Raw genomic sequence first — 15,878 nt, forward strand, 5'->3', positions numbered from 1 at the left:
TCTAAAAAGAGCTCATTGGGTGTTAGAATCGTTGCCGCTTCAGTATGCAAGTAGGCGGTGGTATGACTGTTCCAAAAATATTCTTACATTACAGAACTAATTTTCCGTGGGCAGGGACTTCTTACACGGGAAAAGATTTTGAGAAAACCTAGTCTTCTGGTTAGGAACTCGGAAAGCTATCTTATTCTAACTCAGCTCATCATCTGTGTCAGATCCTGAAAAGTCCAGCATTGTCTCTACTGAACGGGACTGTTCTCCAGGGTTTTAGACAGGAGACTTTTCCAGCCCTATCTGGAGATGAGAGACATTGAATCTGGGACCTTGTGGTTGCAATGTGTGTGCTGTCCTCCTCCCCCTTCCCTAACATGCTTGTTTTCTGTACACAAGGAGTTTTTGCATGAGAAAGTGTTTGCTTGGAACCAGTGGCGTAGCGTGGGGGGTGCGGGGGGACTGGCCGCACCGGGCGCAACATCTGGGGGGGTCTGCGCTCGCACTCGCAGCTCTCTGCCCCTACCTGGCTCACTTACTCTCTCTCACTGCAGTGCTGGCTGTGCGAATCCGATCCGAGCCGCCGGGTCGCCGCCCACTGTGGAGGGGAGGGTGCCAGGCGTGCGGTGCGGTGCGGAGAGAGAGTGAGGGACTATCTGGGGGAGGGACAGTGCAGCGGGGGGGGGGGCGCAAATTACTTGCCCCGGGTTAGGGGGCGCAAATTACTTGCCTTGCCCCGGGTGCTGACAACCCACGCTACGCCACTGCTTGGAACGAAAGCTTCCCGCTGACATGCTAGGCCCATATGCAATCTGAGGTGGCCATCTTGAAACTATTTTATAACCAGTGGAACCGTGGTTATCAGGGTGAAGTGCTACCATCCAGATTCCAGATCATGCCCATCTCACTTAAAATGTTATTGGGCACACTATACACTGGAAGGGCATTATTTCTGCCACAGAATCCTGGAAAATGTAGCTTGTTAAGGGTGCTGGGGGTTGTGGCTCTGTGAGGGGTAAGCTATAGTTCCCAGGATCCTTTAGGCAAAACCTTGTGCTTTCAATGTGCTATAAATGATGAGAGCCAACATTTAAGCGCTAAAGGGCAGTGGACCATTGTGCTTATTCAGCTGGGCAGGGTCCAAAGTTTGTTTTCTGCTGCTCCAGAGAAGTGGACACGGAGCAATGGATCCAAACTACAAGAAAGAAGATTCCACCTAAACATTAGGAAGAACTTCCTGACAGTAAGAGCTGTTTGACAGTGGAATTTGCTGCCAAGGAGTGTGGTGGAGTCTCCTTCTTTGGAGGTCTTTAAGCAGAGGCTTGACAACCATATGTCAGGAGTGCTCTGGTGGTGTTTCCTGCTTGGCAGGGGGTTGGACTCGATGGCCCTTGTGGTCTCTTCCAACTCTAGGATTCAATGATTCTGTGATTCAAACAGCTGGAAAAACTGGCAAATTGAGACACCTTCCATGCAAAGCTGTTGACGGAGGACCCTGAAAGACCCTCCCGGGCGGATCGAGCCATTAGTAATTCAAATACAGAAACAACACTTGACAAATAACAAAGGGTGAAATTGCAAACATTGTAAGAGAAACAAATCCACAACGCAACCCAGTACAAATCCTTCCCCGGATCCAGAGTTCTTTTTAAAGAGGCGCATGATATTGTCTTGCAAATTTCATGAAACTCTCAAGCTTGGCCTTAGCTTTCAACACTCACTTCGCCCGTGGCCCTTCTTAGCCTTGTGAAACATGTAGTCACTCTCCACATTCCATATCAGGACTTACTTATAAAAAAATATTATATTTTGCAGTTTCATCAAAGGTGTATCAGGAGGCTGCCCTAAACATGGGCTTTGAATACTAGGGAAAGGGAGGTGGACGAGAGGCCACTAACTCCTCAGTGGTGCAGTTTGTGGATGTCAGAAGTCATCATGTCTATGAAAGCCTGTGAGAGTTAAGGAAATTGAGAGAACAGAGTCTCTTTTTTTTTTGCAGTAGAAAAGCCACCCAAATGCAGAATGCTAGTAATTGCACCCCTTCCCAATCTCCCAGTTCCTTTCCTTTATCTTTTGCATATTACGTGCTTGTGTGTGTGTGTGTGTGTGTGTGTAATAAGCAGAGAATGGTTCACCTATTTTTACATTCTAGTACAGAGAATAGCATTCCGTTTGTAACTATTATATTACAAGGATATTAATTCCATTTATTTGTTTTCCTCCTCTCCACTTCCAATGAACAGGAGCACTGGAAGTGAGTTTAGCAAGGATTTTGCCATCCTTCTCGCTAATGCCACCATCATGACTGGGTAGGACAGTGTACAATAAATGGTGTGTTGGCTGATTTAGTATGCACTCAAGGGAGACCAGTGGCTATTGCTTTGGAGAGAGAGAGAGAGACAGACAAATAGGGTTTTCTACAGGTAGACACCAAATATGTTTGTGGGGGTCAGGGTGGACCTGCAAGAGTGTTTAAATACAAGTTAGTTTGTACTGTACATAGCCCTCCTTAGACAAGACCCTTCAGTGGACCCAACACTGTTTGCAAGTTCAATGTCTTGGGCGCAATGTCACCACTTTCTCTCTTAATAAGAAGAGCCTTGCTGCGATGATCAGGAACGATGTTGGGTCTTGGATGCAGGTTCCGTTTTTGTTGAAAGGTTTCCGTAGTGATCCCCACTGCCCCAAGGGGATCAAACCGAAGCACCCTGCGGCCGTAACCGATTGTGATCAGACTTCTGTACTGAAAGCCCTAGAGTTGGGAAAGGTCTCGTGGATGATGCAGTGGTGATGGGTCACCGGGAAACTCTGGAGGCCAGCCATTTTGAGGGGCAGCCCCATTTCTTTGCAGCATGTAGGCATGTAGGTGATCCTCTCGCCCCCGTTACGCACCAGGTCAGCGGTCCGTATGTAAAAGGGGGAGCCGTAGGGGGAGCAGGTGGGGCAATGGTTCCGATTGCTTGGCTTGTTAATCTCATGGGGCGGGAAAGATGAGTTGCCTTGCCCGTCCATGATGCGAGAGTTGCAAGCGTTGCACATGGCATAGTGCGAGTGTGAAGGAAGGTCAGTCTCCTCCTGCTCCTCCTCCTCTTCCTCCTCTTCCTCTTCATCAGTGTCATCTTTCTTGCAGCAATAATACTAAAGCAGGAGGGAAAGAAATGGGGTTAGGTGGTGAGGCATCTGATCAAGATCTATATCTTAAAATTGAGCTTAAATATATATATATTTGCAAATGCTTGTTTCATGCCAGACAGAAAAGCAGCTGGCTCAGTACTTTGGCAGTTGTCTTGTTTTCCTGCACAAGGGCCCCATAGATTTATAACACCAGCTGGAGGCAAGTTTCTCAAAGTTATAGAAGGGAAATTACAGGCTGGGAGCAAAGGTCATACAGATTATAGAATACAATCAAGCTGCAAAAACACAAATTAAGAGTTGGTAAATAGTTTATCCTGGGCTTCCCATCAGCCACATTTTCCTAAGGTTAAAGGGCAAAGAGCTAATAGAAACAGCACCTGGCTGGGGAAGGGAGGTGTAAATTGAAGGGGTTGCTTTTGAAACTGTTTTTACTAAGTTCTTCTCTTCTAAAAATCTATCTATGTTATATTTGAAATATATTGACTTTAGTGTAATTATGCAAAAGATCTAGAAAGTAAGAAATGTTAGATTCTTATGTTAGATTCTTATTTCATTGATGGTGTGTGAGAAGGTGAACTCAAGATCTCTGTTTATGATAAAAATTAAAACCATGCGCCATTTGCCCCTGTTGCCAGGGGCAGAAGGGCAAAAGAGCAAAAGGGCAATAGGGCAAGGATGATCTGGTAATTAAGGTGCCTTGTCAAGGCAAATGTAAGACATATGACTACCTGTCTGTCATTTATGGATAGAAGGAAATATAGCTCTTTGTCTCCCATAAAAGGTAATAGGAAATGGGTGTATCTTTTATGATTGGTTCTAGCAAACAGCCAATAGGAATTTCAACCAGGCTGATTGGACAGAGGCAGCCAAAGGAGGAGTAAGGAGGCTGGGCTGAGGGAATATAAGTGCTGGCCACCAGGGCTGGAGTGTGCAGAGCTTTTGGTAACCATATACCACTGTGCCAAACATTTATTTGTCTGACAAATAAATTATTATTTTAATTTCTCTATTGCTGCGTTGAATATTTCATTCCAGCTAAGCGTTAACCACAAGCAGGGTGCTACAGTGGCACATGCAAAAACAAAAGGGCATTAAAAAATATAATAATGCTTAGCATGTCTTTAGTATAGTGGCAAGAGGGACGTGGGTGGTGCTGTGGGTTAAACCACTGTGCTGCTTGGGCTTGCTGATCAGAAGGTCGGCGGTTCGAATCCCTGCAGTGGGGTGAGCTCCCGTTGCTCGGTCCCTGCTCCTGCCAACCTAGCTGTTCGAAAGCACAAAGTGCAAGTAGATAAATAGGTACCGCTCCGGCGGGAAGGTAAACGGCGTTTCCGTGCGCTGCTCTGGTTCGCCAGAAGCGGCTTAGTCGTGCTGGCCACATGACCTGGAAGCTGGTTCCCTTGGCCAATAAAGCGAGATGAGCGCTGCAACCCCAGAGTTGTCCACGAATGGACCTAATGGTCAGGGGTCCCTTTACCTTTAGTATAGTGGCAGCCACCATAGCCTCTCTGTTGAGCCCATGAGGCTGTTTTGGGCAAACCCTCTCACCGGGCATCCTATAATGCCAGGTGTTATGAGAATTATAAGGTCTAAGATATAAAATAATCATAAATGTACCAGGCAAACACATACGTAAATATATAAACCACGTGCCTGAAACAGTACAGGAAAATAGCCCTGAAACCATTTTGACTCTCCCAGATTGACCTCAAATGTTTCTCTGAGGAAATGGGGAAACCTCCCCATTGTCTCTTTGCTCACAAATCCTGTCTTAAGGGCATATCTGTGTATGAATAGGGTGAGCCTGTGACCTGGATTCAGGAACTGAGTATTTACCATCACAAAAGAATGGCCAGGCTGCCCAGGTAATGCAACCAGTGACCATTATCAGGTACCCTGGCAAACAGGATTTCTGTTGTAGACCGCCTCCTCTGCTGTTGACCGCCTCCTTCTGTGATGTATGTATGATGTTTCAGGGGGTGGGTGGTCTTGGGCTCCAGGGTGGGCAATTTCAAAAGTCTATCTAAGAGCTGACACTCTGGGTTCCTCCTTCCTCCTGCATGTGGGGAGTGGGGACCCTGTTGCAACAGTTTGATATAGATCAGGCTTACTAGCTGCTTTGCTTCTCAATATTCTCGGGTATTTTGTCTGACCGATAGAGAAGCTACATAAGGACTCTATACAGGCTCCATAAAGGAAAAGGAGCAAATTTTTCCTATAATACCAGGCATGGTAAATTAAAACCCCTTCTTGGGCACAGAAGTTTGGCCAATTGCCAGGCACCTTCCCTTTCTTCTCCCGCCACTGAGATGCTGCTGGAGGCTCAGAGTGTGGTGGGGAGGGCAGTAGGAGAGATCAATGCACAGAAGCTTAAGACAACTGCAGGCTGTGAGTCCTGTGGCTCTAGAATGCAGCCGGGAGAGGTTTTGAGAGGGATCTGTGAATGTGAGTTTGTGGGAGGGAGAGAAGGAAGGAAGGAAGGAAGGAAGGAAGGAAGGAAGGAAGGAAGGAAGGAAGGAAAGAAGGAAGGAAGGAAGGAAGGAGATATGTGTTGCACATGTGGCGCTTCTGAGTTTGAAGGCAAAGATTCACCATGCAGGGCGAAATGGCAGGCCTTGACTTGAGCATACTGAGGTTACTTCCATTCCGAATGAGGGAGGCGAAAGGTCCCCTGCACAAGTTACCGTATTTTTCGCTCTATGAGACGCACCAGACCACAAGACGCACCTAGTTTTTGGAGGAGGAAAACAAGAAAAAAATATATTCTGAATCTCAGAAGCCAGAACAGCAAGAGGGATCGCTGCGCAGTGAAAGCAGCAATCCTTCTTGCTGTTCTGGCTTCTGGGATAGCTGCGCAGCCTGCATTCGCCCCATAAGAGGCACACACATTTTCCCTTACTTTTTATGAGGGAAAAAGTGAGTCTTATAGAGCAAAAAATACGGTAATGCATGAAAATCAGTGGCAACGTTTATAGGACTAAATGTTCTATATGTTAATTGTACATGTATACAGAAGATGCCAATTAATATATAACGCCTTTTGACTTCTGCAAAGAGATTTGGAGAAACATTCTGGACTGAATGAAGCAGTAGTTTATAGTGTTGTGTAGTTTGGTAGTGTTGTGTATCATTATTAGGATTACAGTCTTGCAAAGACCTGCATTGTCAACAATGTTTTCTTGTAATGGAAAAAAAAAATACTGTCATTAACTGAGTTGAATAGGATCCAAATTGCAGCAGTCTGATTGGTCCTAGAACAATAAGATCCAGAATGAAGCAGTCTGACTGGCCCTGGAACAATAGGATTCAGAATGAAGCAGTCTGACTGGCCCTGGAACAATAGGATTCAGAATGCAGCAGTCTGATTGGTCCGCAGGAGCCACCCAATCCAGCTCCATGTGGAAGTGAATCCACAACCTGATTGGCCTACAGGAGAATCCCGGAATTAACCAATCACATGGAGCCCATTGTGAAAATAATGTATATAAGGCAGACATTCTGGGGGAATTTCCATTCCTCCTCACCACTATGAGCTGAATAAAGAGCATGAAATCCACACTCAACTCTGAGTATATTTCAAATACACAAAGCAAAAATAGAGACAGATAGCTATCTACCAGAGATAAGTACCATAAAATATTTGTTTTTATTCTAATTTATTTTGGTTTGCTTTAAGTTGTTTCACTGGAGGAATTTTTTCTTTCTTATTCACTTCATATTGTGTTACATTACTTAATTCTTTTGCCTGGTTTTTGCCCCTCCCACATCAGCCTTCCACCCCATCCATAACTGGAATGAGGTTCTTTGGACTTAGCAGAATATATTCGCAGGGAGGGCTGGTTCTGCCAGCCTAAAACAGTGCATAGCTGTCAAGTGTCCCTTATTTGGCGGGACAGTCCCTTATCCCAGCGCCATGTCCCGCTGCTGTCCCTTATTGATGATGTCCCTTAAATAAGCTACTGAAGGTAATGGGGCCCTTTCTATGTCCAACTGTCCTTTGTCAACATTTCTTGCCTAAAATGTGAAGCTTTCTTTGGATGCAGAAGCAAAACAACCCATAAAAGCATAGATTCTTACCTGTAGCCTACAATAGCACAGAACAGCAATGATACACAGTAAGATCACTGTCGCTAGTATTCCTCCAGTGATTACAACAGTTCCTGCTGTCATCCGACCGATTCTCCATCAAACTCTAGAAGAGCAACAAAGATAACTAGTAATAATTCAGAATCCCTATAGCAAGGGGAGGCAGGAGGTAAGATTGAGGTGTACAACTAGTAGATCTCTGGGTGGTTTGCCGTAGATCTAAAATTCTTTTTTAAAAAAATAATAATATTTATTAGAAGTTTTATAGTTACAGGGGAAAAAAGTATGAGAGAAAAAACAATAATAAAAAGAAAAACAATACATCAAAATGACCAGAAAAAACAAAAACATTTAAAACACATCTATTTTCCATATCTTTATCTTTCATTTACTTATTTCCTCGACTTCCTCACGCCTCCCTTTTTTGTATTCTGGTTCAAATTAGCTATTTCAGCAAATCCTTTCCCTCCTTCTCAATTTTTTTGTTCTATAATTTATCTTAACACGATCTAACTTTAGACGTAGATCTAAAATTCTTCAGCAATAATAAAAAATTGGCTTTCCCCTCCAAGGCTGCTGAAATAAAGAAAGCTTAGGGTAACCAGGAGTGGACTCTTCACTTCAAAATGTGCTCAGAGACATCCTCAGAAGTTACTTGTCATGCTGGCTGTGCTCTGCCTCCCCTATTGGAGACCATATGCCTCTGAATTGTGGGAAATTGCAGTCAACTATAACTAGAAAGGTTAGTGCTACTTAATGCATGAAGGGGTTAAGACCATAGAACTGTATTCCTAGACTCAGCTAGTTCACATTCCTCACCTGGAAGGAAGTTATGTTTCTTCCTTGTTTTGAAAAAGAAGTAAAAACTGGGCAGGGGGGGGACCACAATCATTCAAAGTAATTCAAATTACAAACACAATCATTTTGCTTTTATATCACATTCTCAATCATTTTCCAAGTACCACCCTCTGCTTCCCTCCCCCCTGCCTTCCTTTTTTTAAAAATAATATTCATTAGAAGTTTAAAAGTTACACAAAAAAGAAAAATAAAGAGAAAAGAGAAGAGGGAAAAAAAAGAATAGAAAGTTACATAGAAAAAAACAAAAAAACACAATACATCAAAACACAAGGAAAAAAACAATATATCAAAAAACCCCACAAATCAGTGGTGCCCCGCAAGACGAATGCCTCGCAAGACGGAAAACCCGCTAGATGAAAGGGTTTTCCGTTTTGGAGGTGCTTCGCAAAACGAATTTGCTTTGGGCTTGCTTTGCAAGACGAAAATGTCTTGCGATTCCTGGGGCTTTTTTCCCCCTCCCCCCCTTTTCCCCAAGCCCCTAAGCCGCTTAACAGCTGTTCGCTAAGCCGCTTAACAGCTGATCGCTAAGCCGCTTAACAGCTGATCGAAGCCGCTAATAGCCTTTTAGCAGCTAATCCGCTAATCCCTTAAGCCTTTAATAGCCGCTAATAGCCTTTTAGCAGCTAATCCGCTAATCCCTTAAGCCTTTAATAGCCGCTAATAGCCGCTAAACCGCTAATAGCGCTAATCCGCTAATGGGCTTGCTTCGCAAGACGAAAAAAACCGCAAGACGAAGAGACTCGCGGAACGGATTCTTTTCGTCTTGCGAGGCACCACTGTACATCAAAATCCTTATCCTTCATTAACTTATTTCCTCGACCTCCTCACACCTCCCATTTTTGTATTCCAGTTGTTAATTATATCCTTATAATATTTCTACTAAAGTCATGTAATTTCATTCCAACATTTCCTAACATTCATTAATTTTCCAATATTTCTCTAAATAGATTTTTAATTTTTTCCCCAAACTTCTTCCACCGTCTATTCTCCCTGGTCTCAGATTCTGTCAGTCCTTTCTATCAGTTCTACATAGCCCATCAGCCTGGTGATCTTCTATCCGAGGCTCTTAACTCTTCTCCATGTCCCATCTGCAGGTCTTCTTCAAATTTATGCTTACACTTTACTTCCATCTTGACAGTTCCTTTATTCCTTGTCGGCAAGTCAGCCCATACTCCATAGTCAAAACTAAAGTCCAAATGATGTTTCAGGGCATGCTCCAAAGTCCCTTCGAGGCCCCCTGCCTTCCTTCCCCTCACCCATGTGAGATCTTATTGGCATTTGTATTATGGTTTCTTGTGTTAGCAGTTATTTATACTTAATAGTCATATCCTTTGTAATATCATCTTGTATCCTTGTGAGTCTTTTCTTCTACGTTTATGTTAAACTTAATTTCCATGTCCATCTTTTTTCATATATATCTCTACACACTCCCACTTTCTCTTAATTTTTTGCTTGGGGCAGCCCCTAATTGATGCCGTTAATTTTGCCATCTCCATAAATTCACCGATCTTAATTCTCCATTCTAATAATTCTGGTATTTTTTTTCTGTTTTCCTTTTTTTTTTTTTTTGCCACGTAATCTAGCCGCTGCTGTCACGTAGAGGTATATATTCTTTTTATCTTTGGGGATATCGTTGGTTATCAAGCCTATCAGATATGCTTCTGGTTTTTTGAGAATTGTGCTTTTAAATATTCTTTTCAACTCTTCATGTATCTTGGTCCAAAATTGTTTAATCACCTTACACCCCCACCACATATGGTGCATTGTTCCCACTTCCGCTTTACATCTCCAACAAAGGTTTGACACTGCAAAATTAATGAATGTTAGAATGATGCTGGATTGTAGTTAAGTGGGTTTTTTTAGCAGCAATGTTAAGGAACATGTAAAAATGGATTGTTAACGGGTGATAATCTAAAGCTATAATATATTAAGATAAAAGATTAAGATAAAATTAAAGAGGGAAAGGATTTGCTGAATTAACCAACTGAACTGGAATACAAGAAAGGGAGGTGTGAGGAGGTCAGGGAAACAAGCAAATGAAAGATAAGATATGGAAAGACTGATTTGTTTTTAATTGTTTTCATTTTGTATTTTCTTTTTCTTTTTTTCTTTTTTCTTTTTGTAATATGTTGAAACTTCAATAAATATCTTTTTTTAAAAAAAGGTTTGAATATTTTTTATAGATCTTTGCCAATTTGACTGGGATGAGGTACCAACAATAACACATTTTCATTATATTTTCTCTTATCAAATAACAAGCTGTGAAATTTATGTCGACACCCCATAATTTCCCCCACCTATCTAAATGTGTTGTCTTGCCCAGATCTTGTGACCACTTTATCATTGTTTCTTTTTTTACTTCATCTTTCAATTCCCACTCAAGGAGTAGATTGTACGTTTTTGATATATTTTTTTATTTGACTGCAATAGTTTGCTTTACAGTTAGGAATTTGGTTTGTTCTTTTCCACTAAGTGTTATGTACTGAGTTGAATAGGATCCAAACTGCAGAAGTCTGATTGGTCCTAGAACAATAGGATCCAAATTGCAGCAGTCTGATTGGTCCTAGAACAATGCAGCAGTATGATTGGTTGGCAGGAACCACCCAATCATGCCCCAGATATAAGTGAATCCACAACCTGATTGGCTTACAGTAGAATTCCAGAATTAGCCAACCATGTGCAGCCCGTTGTGTAAATAACGTATATAAAGCAGATACTTTGAGGGGACTTTCCTTCATTCCTCCTCACCACTATGAGCTGAATAAAGAGCATGAAATCACTGTGCGACTCTGAGTATATTTCCCTAAGTGAACTCACCAAGGGAGGACATGCCTGAGCTTGCTCACTACAAGCTCAGTCTGTGTGCTTGGCGCTATTTCACTATCTTGTCTGCAGGGAATTAGATGACATGGACTATTTAATGAGCATTCATTCTGATCTGTTTGTGGACAGGTTAAATGATGTTGCTTCCAGTGTCCTCCCATCACTTTCCCTCGGGGGATGTGGATCTGTTGTGCAAGACATCCCGGTCAACTACAGTTGTGCAACCAAAATTTGCAGACATGTGACTGAATCCCACTCGAAAACAGAAACATTATGGAAGCAGCCTGTGTCTCCTTTGCTCCTGCCTCTCGTTGGTTGACGTGCTAGTAAAAAAGCCAAAGTAGATGAGACAAGCATGAAATCTTCCCACTCTCGCCCTGATGCCTCCAAGTGTTGCCGCTGTTCTCTACTGTTATTGTCTTATGTTGTTACTTATTTTAAAAATGGCTTTTTAAAATTACATTTAAATAAGATTTTAGAAAGGCAGTGGGCTGAACCAGTTTAGTCAGTTGATTAATCTATTGAAGCTTCACGGATGAATCAAGTTTTAACCAGCGAGAGCCACATTTAATCTGTGGGATCAAGAGTTAAAGATACTGTTAGTCTGTCTAGTGTGGTAGCGGTTCTGGGGTGCTGCTGGAATTGGGAATTTAAAAGGAAACATTAAAGATGACTTTTAGCTCTCACGACGTTGAGGATCAGATTCAAACACCCCCATTCTAGCAGCTGGTCTGTTATTCCATTGAGTTGCGGGTTGTGTACTGCCTTTATTCCTAATTAAAAGAACAGCTGAGGCACAGCACATCAGCCTCATTAAAAGCCAAAGCAAATGAAAGTTTGTATTGATTCCTCGATCAATCTGTTACAAAACAAACTAAACATCTCGCAGTATTTGATTTTCCTCTGCAAGAGCTCTGGATTTGGGGCTTGCTTCCTGGAATGGTCAGTCCCTTATCTTCTAGATACTCCAGGGACAAATCCAAAGAGTCTTGAAATGGCAAGAGAAAGATTCTCCAAAACTAAATATACAGATTTTATACTACTGCCTTGGTAGCATGTGGCTTTCAACAGACTATATCAGGGGTTGTTCTCAATGTTGGGTTGCATCTAGAGATCTCAAACATTGCTCTTCCATTGGAAAACAGCAGGCATATGGCTTTTTCCAATAAAGAGTAATTTCTTGGGAGGAGAACAGAGCACACATTTTTGAACTTTTTTTTTTAAGGGAAGGGATGTGGGTGGCACTGTAGGGACGTGGGTGGCGCTGTGGGTTAAACCACAAGAGCCTAGGACTTGCCGATCAGAAGGCTGGTGGTTCGAATCCCCACGACGGGGTGAGCTCCCGTTGCTCGGTCCCAGCTGCTGCCAACGTAGCAGTTCGAAAGCACATAAAAGTGCAAGTAGATAAATAGGTACCGCTCTGTCGGAAAGGTAAACGGCGTTTCCGTGCGCTGCTCTGGTTCGCCAGAAGCGGCTTAGTCCTGCTGGCCACATGACCCGGAAGCTGTATGCCAGTTCCCTTGGCCAGTAAAGCGAGATGAGCACCGCAAACCCAGAGTCGTCCACGACTGGACCTAACAGCCAGGGGTCCCTTTACCTTTACCTAATTGCCTCATCCAGTTTTGAACTATGAGGCTTCATGCCACACATCAGAAGTGGGGATAAACTGCTTATCGTTCATAAGTAACTTGAAAGATTTAAGATTATTTTATAAAGCAATTTCCCGCCATTGCACCAAATTGGCAGCAGCCCAGGTGCTCTCCAGGTGACTTTGCCTTCAGTGCCTCACTTTGAGGAAGAATCTTCAGAGGATCCCTTCCTCAGAGAGAGGAATGAGGCATCCATGCCACTGTTACCTTTTCGGGTGCACAAGGAGGAAGGCAAGAGGAAGAGGGCATTAGCAGGGAGCAGTGCGGTGGGGTATGTTGAACATTTCAACTTCCAACTTCCAAAAATGAGGAGTGCCAGAAAGTTGTGACATGACTTGAAAATTCAAAAGATATTTTGGTTAAATGAACGTAATTTGGTTTTGCTTGGTAAGTAGCAACCTGTGTAAAATTGCATAAATGTGATTGCACTTATAGATTCATATTCTTATTTAGCATGGCATTATCAGAAGGTAAAATTAACATTCTTGGGTTTCCCAAAAGTTTTTTTTGTGTGCTTCTTCATCAAACATAAACCTACTGAGCTAAACGTTGTCCAGTCACACAAAGAATCAACAGCAGATTTGCATTCCTCACGCCCCAGAGCATATTTTTAAGACCGAAGAAATTTGCAAAGATTAAGGTTCAGCCCCTCAAATAACACACCTGGCCGAGTTGGCTGGCTATGAGCCAGTCAGTCAAGGCAGGCAGGTGGCTGGCGGGCCCTGTGAGAGGTGGATGAGGGAGATCACATTCCTACCTGCCCTCCTGATCATTCAGCATCATTTCCTCAGCATCATTCGCAGGGAGGGCTGGTTCTGCCAGCCTAAAACAGTGCATAGCTGTCAAGTGTCCCTTATTTGGCGGGACAGTCCCTTATCCCAGCGCCATGTCCCGCTGCTGTCCCTTATTGATGATGTCCCTTAAATAAGCTACTGAAGGTAATGGGGCCCTTTCTATGTCCAACTGTCCTTTGTCAACAACAAATTGTTGCTGTTTTTTGTGTTGAATATATGCTATATGGTAATTTATGGACCTAATAGGTATCTAAAGCCATTTGCACGCAACAAAATATGTATTTTATGAAAGTAATTGTTGATCCCTTATTTTGGCTGCTGATCCCTTATTTCCGAGGCTGCTGGTCCCTTATTTTCAAATCTGTAAGTTGACAGCTATGAAACAGTGAGGTGACATTGCATGAAAACTGAACAACGTGGCCTCTTGGGGACAAAACCTACTGAAGTGTCTGTTATCTTCAGTGGGACAGATTACCTGAGACAAGAGGTGATTAAACTGAAGCTGGGTGAAAGGGATACTCTGAAACAACAGGAAAATTAGCAGAGTTGCTGTCACTACAACAACAAGTTTCCGGCTGCAGTCTGATTGGACAGTCTTGAGGGGCAAAGCCAACTGAGGCAAAGGGGCCCAAGACCATGCCATATTTGAACCTGAGTATCCAAGGTGTTTCATGTGAGAAATGGCGGTGAGTGTGTTTAATTTGAAGATATGCAAATGGATATGGATTGCATTGCCAATGGGGCAGTGTCAGAAGGAGACATTTGCTCTTGCCAGTGGGCTAATGGAGTCCCATCAGCCCCGATCAGAATGGTCAGTGGTCAGGGATGATGGATGCTGTAGTCCAAAACACCTGGATGACATCCTGTTGGCTGCCCCTAAAACAATCTTGGCAATTGGCAAAGAGATTGGGGTGTATAAAAGGGTTTAGCATACATCCAGAGTTCTTGTGCTTCTCAGTCAGATGATGAAGACAAGAAATCCCCTTTCAGTGAGGTTAAGGGTTGCTTCCTCTGCCTGAAAAGAGGACACACTCATTCTGCAGCTACCTGTAGAATGGAACTTGAAGAACATTGCAGTTTTGGGGTAGAAGAAGAAGAGTTTGGATTTGATATCCCGCTTTATCACTACCCAAAGGAGTCTCAAAGCAGCTAACATTCTCCTTTCCCTTCCTCCCCCACAACAAACACTCTGTGAGGTGAGTGGGGCTGAGAGACTTCAGAGAAGTGTGACTGGCTCAAGGTCACCCAGCAGCTGCACGTGGAGGAGCAGAGACGCGAACCCAGTTCACCAGATTACGAGTCTACCGCTCTTAACCACTACACCACACTGGTACACAGAGAACTGGGCTACTTGGCAAGAAGGTTCTATTTAGCAATCTTTTTTTTAAAAAAGCGCAAATTTTATTATTTATATATGCTAACCATCTGATTCGGTTGCCCCAGCCACTCTGGGGCTAGAAGTGGGACCTCCAACCAAATGTTGTGGTGTGGAGTGCTCCTGTTGAATGTTTCAGCCAGCCAGCTATGCCTTATGTCAGAATACTCCATTCCGATCCAAACTCACACACAACCAGCATGGCCATAGAGCATGTTCAGTCCCTTAAAGGATGATGATGATGATGATGATTATGAGAGCCAGTGTGGTGTAGTGGTTAAGAGCGGTAGACTCGTAATCTGGGGAACCGGGTTCGCGTCTCCGCTCCTCCACATGCAGCTGCTGGGTGACCTTGGGCCAGTCACACTTCTCTGAAGTCTCTCAGCCTCACTCACCTCACAGAGTGTTTGTTGTGGGGGAGGAAGGGAAAGGAGAATGTTAGCAGCTTTGAAACTCCTGAAGGGTAGTGATAAAGCGGTATATCAAATCCAAACTCCTCCTCCTCCTCCTCCTCCTCCTCTTCTTCTTCTTCTTCTTCTTGCCCTCTTGGTATTTTTCTGAAAGACTTCTGCAAACCTTTGAGTTCTCCCAAGCTTGCCGATACCTCTCTCTTGTATATGGATGGTGATGCATTGGCTACATAAGGACCCAGGACTCAGACAACGAGCTCACAATGAGTATAGGATACAGATCGGGTATGATATAGCTACCGGTAGGCATGTCCTCCATGAAGCCAATCTTCTATAATATATTTTTATTTGTTTTTTTAATTATTTGTCTGCACATTTATTCCCCGCCATTCTGCCCATCAATAGCTCACAGAGCAGCTCATGGTTGGAATCAACAAGTAATACACAACCCAACGGAAAGCAGGATTTGAAATGTTTAGGGGTACTTACGTTCAGTGAAGGGTGCGCTGGGCCTGCAAGACAGAACAGAGGCAATAGATAAATTAATCCCATTCTTTCATTCTCTGATCTCTTATCAGCAGTGGGAAGCGGCTACGCCACCCTCCAGGACCTAGCTAGATGTTCACCAAATTGTTGTTTGTATTGTGGCATCAGTGCGTAGATGGCACTTGACAGAGTAACATGGGGGTAAAGAAAAACAAGTGCTGCCTGAAGGAACTGGTAGTCTAAAAGCCGGCCATGGGAAAATGGAAGACAGAGG

At 43.5% G+C, this 15,878-nt stretch overlaps 1 protein-coding gene across 1 annotated transcript in view; it reads right to left on the bottom strand.

Moving 5' to 3' along the window:
• Window positions 1-1,543: 1,543 nt before the first annotated feature.
• The window catches only part of FAM163A (family with sequence similarity 163 member A), a 119,612-nt gene continuing 105,277 nt past the window's right edge, over window positions 1,544-15,878 (bottom strand). The window contains exons 3-5 of the mRNA XM_083446391.1: window positions 15,608-15,630; window positions 7,201-7,315; window positions 1,544-3,126 (exon numbers count right to left, since the gene is read on the bottom strand). Coding sequence (XP_083302517.1) covers window positions 2,719-3,126; window positions 7,201-7,293 — 501 coding nt within the window. The 5' untranslated portion in view covers window positions 7,294-7,315; window positions 15,608-15,630 and the 3' untranslated portion in view covers window positions 1,544-2,718. The remainder of the gene's footprint in view (window positions 3,127-7,200; window positions 7,316-15,607; window positions 15,631-15,878) is intronic.

Source organism: Podarcis tiliguerta (assembly GCF_965153285.1).
Source record: "Podarcis tiliguerta genome assembly, chromosome: 6".
NCBI lineage: Eukaryota > Metazoa > Chordata > Lepidosauria > Squamata > Lacertidae > Podarcis > Podarcis tiliguerta.